The 9,019-nt window shown below is 43.0% G+C and overlaps 1 protein-coding gene across 1 annotated transcript; it reads right to left on the minus strand.

The window, feature by feature from the left end:
* Window positions 1–6,689: 6,689 nt before the first annotated feature.
* Window positions 6,690–8,419, minus strand: LOC146862346 (uroplakin-2-like). The gene is made up of 3 exons (XM_085643077.1): window positions 8,211–8,419; window positions 7,379–7,458; window positions 6,690–6,841 (listed from the first exon to the last, which is right to left on the minus strand). The coding sequence occupies exons 1-3, from the start codon at window positions 8,417–8,419 to the stop codon at window positions 6,690–6,692; spliced, it is 441 nt and encodes a 146-aa protein (XP_085499203.1).
* Between the last annotated feature and the right edge of the window lie 600 nt (window positions 8,420–9,019).

Consider the following 9,019-nt stretch of genomic DNA (forward strand, 5'->3'; position numbering starts at 1 on the left):
TGCATGGATATTTATAATGTAATCGAGCTGAGCACTAGACCGCCAACCGGACGTGACTACTTCCCTCCACTCAATCGGGACTGAAGACCCACGGTGGACCGGGGTAGAAAGCCGGAGGTAAGGCCAGGCAGGAAACAGCAAGAAGGTAAATGATTCACTCGTGATTTAAAAACAATAAAAAGGTGCACAGAAAACAATACTTGTTAAAATGTCATCAGTATTAGTATTAGCATAAAAGCGTCAACAACTAGCGCTGGGCAGTAATGAATAGTGCAGCAAACACCACTACCTCACGCGCGTCCGCTGCGCGCTCCGCTCTGCATGGATATTTATAATATTTATAATGGGATCGAGCTGAGCACTAGACCGCCAACCGGACGTGACTACTTCCCTCCACTCAATCGGGACTGAAGACCCGCGGTGGACTGGGGAAGAAAGCCGGAGGTAAGGCCAGGCAGAAAACAGCAAGAAGGTAAATGATTCACTTGTGATTTAAAAACAACAAATTAGGTGCACAGAAAAGAATACTTTTTAGCTGCTTAATGTGGTTTTAAAACATTTTTACTTTTTATTGTCTGTATGTGCTTATATGGTCAATGTCCTTGGCCGAAATAAAGAAAGAAAGATGTCAGGTGTGGTTGGTGCATTGGTAGCTTTTTTACACTGTCAAAGAGCTTCATAAGTTAAATTTTTGTTGCAGAGATCTCCTTTGTGTTGCAGGTGTTTTTGACCTCAAATGTGATTTTGTTTTGTTCCTTTCATTTGGGTTGGAAAGATTCAAGATTCCAGTTTGAATGGTTGTGATGCCAGATCCAATGAATGATTCTAAGGGATTTCCACTATTCTACTAGTTTTGTAAGAAACGCTGATTGTACTTATTGTTGTGTTTTGAATTTCAACAGAGCAAGTACTTTAGCAGCTCAGTTTCAAACATGACAATATCATAGTTTTCTACAATCGGACTAGAATTCAACTCAGTAGGGATGGTGGAGAGTTTGAAGGAGATTGTAGATTCAAGAATATTCAACTTAATATCTTTGAAGTTCCTGGTAATAATCTTTGCTTTCTATAAAGATTTGAAGTAGAGAACTAAAAAAGGAATAAAACTGTGGTCTGACCAGTATACTGGGATGCCGGTTTGCCTTTTAATATTACTTTATTGGACATAAGTAGTTCAAGGATAGGCCTTTCACAAGATTGGCGTATAAAAAGAATTATTTAAGGAAAGGCCATTATCCCATAAGAAGAGGGACTGTTGAGATACAGCAAGGTTGGAGGTAATCCCCCACTGGAGGCAAAGTCTCCTAAGAAGATGTTGTTAACTGTAGAGTTGTTTCTTTCTACCATGATTTCCAAAAGATTTTGAATGAACACATGGTTATTGCTTGAAGGGTGACATAAAATATGAAATAGAATGGACTTTGGTTCAGTAGAACTAGCATGGAAAGGTAGGAAATTGGTAGAGTTTCAGGCATTGGGAGTTCATGGAGGATCTATGCATTAACACAACATTACCACAACTTCTCTGTCTATTTACCTCTTACAGTCTAGGTGAACAAATATTCAGGGACAATGAAAAGGTCAAGAACTGGCAGTGAGGAAGCTATTAGCCATAGTCCAGTGAAAAAAGAAAGTCAAGCTTATGATTCAGAATCACTACTGCAGTTTCAAGAATTTGGTACCCCACAGATCTGCAATTGTAGAGCAGGCAAGCAAAAGTGCATTCATATTTTTTCATCTTTGATTGAAAACAGTAAGATCCTCAATACAATTGCCTGGTTTAATGTTGTTTTCATTAGGTCAAGAACCTGATCTTCTTTTACGAGTGATGATAGGAATGTTAGACAAGATATTTTGGGGGAGCTAGCGGTTTGGCAGAATTGTTGAATATAAAACTAGCTCATTAATGTCATCTTTAAAGAATGAATGGGGAGTTTGTTTGAGTGGGTTCTTTGTTATTATGGGTGATGGTTGTATTCAGGCACCATTTTGTTTGGGGCTGAAGGTCAAGTGAGGGTATAAGATGCAGAAAGAGATTTAAACTCTAGAAGAAAAAAGTCACGTTTTTTCCAACAAGAGTATTAGTGTCAAGGATTAGGGAAGCAGGAGGATTACTTATGTGTACCATTGAAAAATAGTAGTAGGAAAGTTGTTCCGGTGCTTTGGTCGGGCACATGGCAATCCGCCTCCACCCAAAGAACTTTGTTTGATGATCCCCGGAATTTTCACAGTATATTACAAATATTTTGTGAACTCTTCAGAGATTTGTTATAGGCTTGAGTGTGCAGAGATATCAATCTCAATATTTATGTGAGTTAGTTTTCTGTGCACTAAATCTTGCAATATGCCATCACCTCTGACTTCCACTCTCTTGCACGAGAGAGGGTTACACCTGTGTTATTCTGAGCCACAGGTTGTGCGGAATACGTTTGCAATGTAAGCAGGTTAGGTCTCAGCCCTCTATGCGATCTCTCTCACTCCTACCTCCATCTCCTCCAAGACCAGACAAAGAGCTAAAACCAGTTCTGGAAACAATGTTCAACCCAATCCCACATTACACAGTGCAAGGGAATGTAGCAACTAAGCCAGTCCTCAACAGTGGCTTTGGGCCGGCTGCCCCACAAATAAAAATTTGAAAAGATACTGCAGTATAGGTTTTTGCACAACATCCAGAAGAAATATGAAACATCATTTATGTGCCAGTTTGGAAATTGTGTGCAAGAGGTATCAAACATTACAGAAAGCAAACAAACATTTGTCCTATGGAACATGCAGTGACTATATGATGCACAGTGTAATAGTGGGTAAATATGCATATAGGATACTATGCCAAGATAAATACTATTGGTTTTACATTCTATATCAAGGCATAAAGCCTCTAAAGGCAAAATGTGAGGGGTGGAATTCTTAAGTAAATCTCAGCCACTGGTAATTACTCGGGTCATTTTTCAGTCTATTATTTTTTCCTCATTGTGCTACTAAAGACAGGGAACAACCATATGAAAAAACAAGCATTGGCATAGCCAATAGGTCTCGACTTTGGGACCTTATGTGTTTAGCCAGAACTTTTGGTTATGTTGTAGAGCATTGTGGCTGCTGTGCATTATGTTGAAAAGTTATAATAAAAAGTGTTAAGCATTTTTGTTACCTTTATACAAACAAAGACTACATTATATACAACTGAAAAATCTGATTAAAAAAAGATTTTAACATAAAAAATGTCTTCTAGTTTTTTGTACTTGCACTGCTGGCAACTTCTTCCAGCCTGTTCTCATACTTGTTTGTTATCATTATTTTTGTTATGGGGGAGCGGGACATAAATAACGGGGGAGTGGAGGTTGGAAACAGTAATTTAATTAGAACACGAGCAGCGGACGGACACTAGGGGAGAATCAACAGCAAAATGGTGGTGGTGAATGATGCTTGGTGCTCAGGTGGTGACACTATATGGTGTGGATTGGAGGTACCTTGTGGATTGTGGAGTTCTGGAGTTGAAATATGTTGTTTGGTGTGTAATTATGCGATGTGTATTGGAAATGTGTGGAGTTGAATTGTGTGGCCTGGAACTGTGGTGTTGAGTGAAATTATGCTTAGTGAAATTGTGTCATGATGTGGAGTGCATTTATGTTGATTGGTGGTATGTGGTATAGAGTGCATTTATGTGGAGTGTATTTATGTTGCATTGAGTAGAGTGCAATTATGTGGCGTGTAATTATGTGGCACTGAGTGGTATTTTGTGGAGTGTATTTATGTTTAATTGAGTAGAGTGTTATTATGTGGCGTCTAATTATGTGCCACAGTGGTATTATGTGTAGTGTATTTATATTGCATAGAATATAGTGTAATTATGTGACATGTAATTATGTGGTACTGAGTGGTATTATATGGAGTGTATTTATGTTGCATTGAGTAGAGTGTTATTATGTGGCATATAATTATGTGGCACTGAGCGGTAATATGTGGAGTGTATTTATGTTGCATTGAGTAGAGTGTAATTATGTGGCTTGTAATTATGTGGTACTGAGTGGTATTTGGGGTGTATTTGTTGCTTTGAGTAGAGTGTAATTATGTGGCGTGTAACTATGTCACACTGAGTTATTTGAGTGTAATTATGTGGCACTGATTGGTATTGGCATAGCCAATAGGTCTCGCCTTTGGAACCTTATAAGTGTTTAGCCATGCAACAGTTGATGTTGTTGCACCAAGGATATTGTGCTGCATAACTAAATACTTATAAGGTCCCAAAAGCGAGACCTATTTTAGCCACGGTCTAGCAAATGAACACGTCATGGGAGGCAGTGGCTTACTACAACTACTTCTACTAGTACTACTACTACTAATTCCTCCAACTATATTACTACTTCTATCACTACTAATAGTAGTACTACTACTATTAGTAGTCCTACTAACAATTATAATAATAATAATAAATATTATTATTATTTTATATGGTGCCTCTTGCCACACTGCTGTCGCTCCTAAGTGCTATAAACCGAAAGGTGCTCCTAGTAACCAAATTAATGGCATTCACAAAGTTACACTTGGCAGGTGCACTTATGTGGATGTTGTAGTCATTCATATCCTCCAACCTCACCTCCCAAACACATGTCCCTTGAAAACACGCCCTTGCTCAGACCTGTGTGTAACCTCATGGTCACGCTCTGAAAACTCAGACTTTCACAGGTCTGTTGATAAAAGGCAGACCACTGCAATAGGTGATAACAGGAATTCCATTTAGCGCCTAGACACGGCACCCCCATTCCATCAGCTTTTAGTGGCAAGAGTGGTAACGTGCCTGAATGGCGTTCATGTCAATGTGAGTTATTAGAAAAATGCACATACTCTATATGTACACTTCCATAATGCACAGTGCACGTACTAATAGCGCTGCAAATTGTAAATACTGAACAGGAGCGCTAGATACATCAAACATTGGCATAGCCAATAGGTCTCGCTTTTGGGACCTTATAAGTATTTAGTTATGCAACTGTTGCATGGCTAAACACTTATAAGGTCCCAAAGGCGAAACCTATTGGCTATGCCAATGCTTGTTTTCTTTCTAATCGCGGCACCGGTGCTTTACTTTTAACATTAAAAGTAAAGCGCGGGTGCCGCGATTATAGCAAAAGTAAAGAAATAGATGTTTGTTTCTATTTCTTTACTTTTGCTATAATTGCGGCACCGGCGCTTTACTTTCAACATTAAAAGTAAAGTGCGGGTGCCGGGATTATAGCAAAAGTAAATAAATAGATGTTTGTTTCTATTTCTTTACTTTTGCTATAATCGCGGCACCGGCGCTTTACTTTTAATGTTAAAAGTAAAGCACTGGTTCCGCGATTAGCAAGCTAAAAATGCTACGGCCGGCCACAGCTTGCAGTGCATGTGCGCGAGTGGTGCGCACGCAGCAGTAATCATGCCATATGGCGCCTCTGCTGAAGCGCGTGCCCGCACATATGCACTGCAAGCTATAGTCGGCGGTAGCATTTTTTAAAGCCCTTACTAAAGTCTCTCCGAGCAGCGCATGCGCGCTGACTCAGCGAGACCTAAAAAGGATACACAAGCACCAGTGCAAAGTTCAACCGCGTGTGGACTGACAGGACATTCCAAGGTCTCACGAGGAAGCACAGCATGGTCAAGAGACAGGCAGCGCTTGTCTTCCTCCGCTCCCGGGGCGTCACCAGAACCGGCAGCATTTTTTATGCCCTTTAGGAGTCCGAGCCAATCCTCTTCAAAGAACGCAAACATGTAACATGTTCCTGAGATGTTTTTAAACAGTCGTGCCCCTCCACCCTTTACAATGGCGGAATGTGAATTACAAGCATGTGTTTGTTAATCATTATTCCCATTATTAATAATCACCTTTGACTGGGTTCTTGCAGAGCTCTGAGACACCTTGGGAGATTTATTTATAATTTGTTCCAATGTAAAACATACATGTAAATACTTTAATACGTTATAAACGGTTAATACCATGGACAGACATATTTCCCGGTGCGATGCGTGTCATGGAAACATATGTATTGAAAGTATGATCGAGAAATGTGGTGAAAAATAAGGTGAAATACGAACAGGTTGGTAAAAGTAAATAGCATCTTTATTTCGTGGGTAAATACATATAAACAGTTTGTACATTTATAAAAGTAGATATGGTAACCCCAGGTTCTATCCATACAAGATCATCTTCTATAGTGAGGACACGAAGTTCCTGTCATACAACCCCCCACCCCAGCAGGGATGTCGAGAGGTCACTGAGGCCTCTGTCATACACCCCCACCCCTCCCCCAGCAAGCGAGAGGTCCTATCCAGAATCTGGCGCTGGAAGACAGGACCATTTCGACTATGTACAGGCCGTTTTTGTGCACTGCTCGGGTGCGGTTATCAGAAGAATCCCTTGCGAGCTGCAATGTACACTTAAATATGTGGCAATAAGTAAACCTTTACCCCGTCATTGACAGTGAACCGGGCTGCGTCTTGAAGCATTTTTCTGTACAACAAAAGCTGAAAGTTAATCTACATGAATCAGCTTGGTCAATGCTCTGAACCAGAGGATGCTTTTGGAAGAAACAGCTCTCACTGTGATATTTTCCCCAAACGTCACCCCTAAGCACAACACGTGATTTCCATTCATAAGGGTGTGAGGGATGCGCTGCAAATGTCTGCCACGTCACTGTGATGGCAGATGCCATCCATTAGGGGAGAGGTGATTTTTCCCGTCCAACGACCAGTGATGCAATCAGAGCCGGAACCAGCGTAAAGAGCACCACTGCCAGCAGCACCGTGATGGTCAGCATCCCGCCAGAGCGCCCCAAGAGGCTGAGGTCAATGTCCATCACGTCTGCCACTGAAATAGAAAAGATGTGCATGTGAGGAATAGCTTCACTGCTGGGGACTACTCATCAGGGCTCAACTTCTATCCTATACCCTTGCTCAAGACATCTCGCTGTATTCAGAGGGATGCTTGGAGCAGGTACACATGTGCATTATTGTCTGGTCCCTGGTCACACCCGGAGCTTCACTGACGCCCCGCACATTATAGCCAGTACCCCACAAATAGCCATTTACAACACACTTGCATCTCAGACTCTTCCATATTACAGGCCACACTCTCCCGACAGCACCCCAAACCCAGTACTCTCAGTCCCACTTAAAGAGTTGCAGTCTCACCCCACTCACGCACACACCTCATGCTGCAGTAGTCACTTACTCCCAGAAGCCCTCAGAGCAGCACACGCACCATTCACAGACCAGCACTCTGGAGGCACGCGCACACCTCTTACACACTAACAACCCACATGCATACCCTCACACAGATGGAAGCACAAGCAAACAAAACAAACAGCAGGTGTGTAAGTTCTGGGTTTTACTCTGTAAAACTTACAGTTCAAAGTATTTATGGGGTCGGACCAGCCAGTGTAAGCTTGTGTTGCATTGTTTTCATCCAAAATAAAGAAATTCACCCTGAAATAGAGAAGAATGACGTCAGAAAAGCATCCGCAATACAAGGTGGTAAAAGAGCAAACAGCCCCCAGAGGTCTACTGTGGGAAGGGGTTTGCGGGCTGTTATGGGTGAGTGTCAGGCACAAGACCGAGACACTGCTAACAGGAAATGATGTGTTGTGAACACTCAGACATACGGATTTGGTCATGAGACGTAGAATGCTTCTAGCACTGCGATCCAGTGTGGGTTGAGCAAGGCGTATTCTTTGAACCTGGAATACTGCTTTCTGGCGGTGGGGGTTGAGTGGGTCTACAATCTGAGGACAGTGCATACACTGGGCAGAAGGCTGCGGCAATTAGGGTGACCAGTCATCCGTGTAAGACCCGTCTCAACCTGGAAAATTAGAAGTCTGAAAAACAAGACCAGAGGGCAATTTGAAAGGACAGCAAATACGGAAGCAGGGGTGCAAAACGTGATTTAATGGAAATGCCCGGGGGGGCGTGTAGCACACCAGTCATTCATGGCCCTGTGGAAGCTGGTTGGAGTGTGTGTGCCCCCCCTCTCAGTACAGCTGGTTGGAGTGCGTGTGCCCCTCCCTCTCAGTAAAGCTGGTTGGAGTGCGTGTGCTCCTCCCGCCCAGTAAAGCTGGTTGGAGTGCGTGTGCCCCTCCCGCCCAGTATGCAGTTGGCTCTTTGCGAAGCTTAACTTGTCTAAGACCTTTATTCCAAGGCCACGCCGATAAGCGCACTACAGCCAGAGGGCCCCTTCATACCTGTAAGACGAGGAGGGCTGCAGGACTTGGTTGCAGTAGGGCCCTTGCACCATGGCGCAGTCTTCTGTCCCCACCTGGTAGTCGAGGACCGTGGTCAGAGTGAAGCTGCTCCTCAGGCCCTTGTTGCTGAGCTGGACCAAGTCTCGGGCCAACCTGCAGGGCACTGAGACTGGAGGTAGCCTGAGACTGGAATGCAGCCTGCCCTCCATCTGGCAAACTGCAAGACGTCAAAGATAATTAAAAACAGATGGCGCAGGGCCACGCTACTGCTCGCTCCCGAGTACCCTAGGCAAGAGGAAAGAGAAGGCGGGACATGCACCCGCCTTGGGCCAATTGCGTGCTGTCTTTCTGAGAAAGATAAATGCAAAGCTCAATAGCAAGTGATAAAAAAACACACGCACGAGCATGTGTTTGGAGTTTAAAAGCCCTTACTAAATGCCTCGCAGAGCAGCGCATGCGCGCTGGCTCAGGCGAGACCTAAACACAATGTCAGGCTCCCATAGAGACAGACCAGCCCAAACTCCTAGGCCATGTTTCCTCCAGACAGAAACACAAGCAACTCTAAAATGGTTTGGCTTTTTTGGGTATTTTCAGTGCTGTGCACCTTGAATCATACACCACAATTGGCTTCAAACAGTACAGAAAGCAGCCAAGAGTCTGTCACAATTATTTGCTGTTAATTTGATATAATTCTAAATAATCAAGTCTACCACAGATGCTGATATCAAACTTTTGTTCAAAGTGTAGGTGGTATCACTCATGCTAAAAAAAGCCAGGGCTATTCATTTTGAAAGGAGATAGCTGACTGT

This window comes from Triturus cristatus, chromosome 2_2 (genome assembly GCF_964204655.1).
Source record: "Triturus cristatus chromosome 2_2, aTriCri1.1, whole genome shotgun sequence".
Taxonomy (NCBI): Eukaryota; Metazoa; Chordata; class Amphibia; order Caudata; family Salamandridae; genus Triturus; species Triturus cristatus.

Coding starts and splice junctions, on each gene's coding strand:
- LOC146862346 (XM_085643077.1), bottom strand. CDS start 8,419: ATGGAGGGCAGGCTGCATTCCAGTCTCAGGCTACCTCCAGTCTCAGTG. Junction 7,459..8,210: donor CAGCCCTCCTCGTCTTACAG/GTATGAAGGGGC, acceptor TCTCTATTTCAG/GGTGAATTTCTTTATTTTGG. Junction 6,842..7,378: donor CCCCATAAATACTTTGAACT/GTAAGTTTTACA, acceptor TTTCTATTTCAG/TGGCAGACGTGATGGACATT.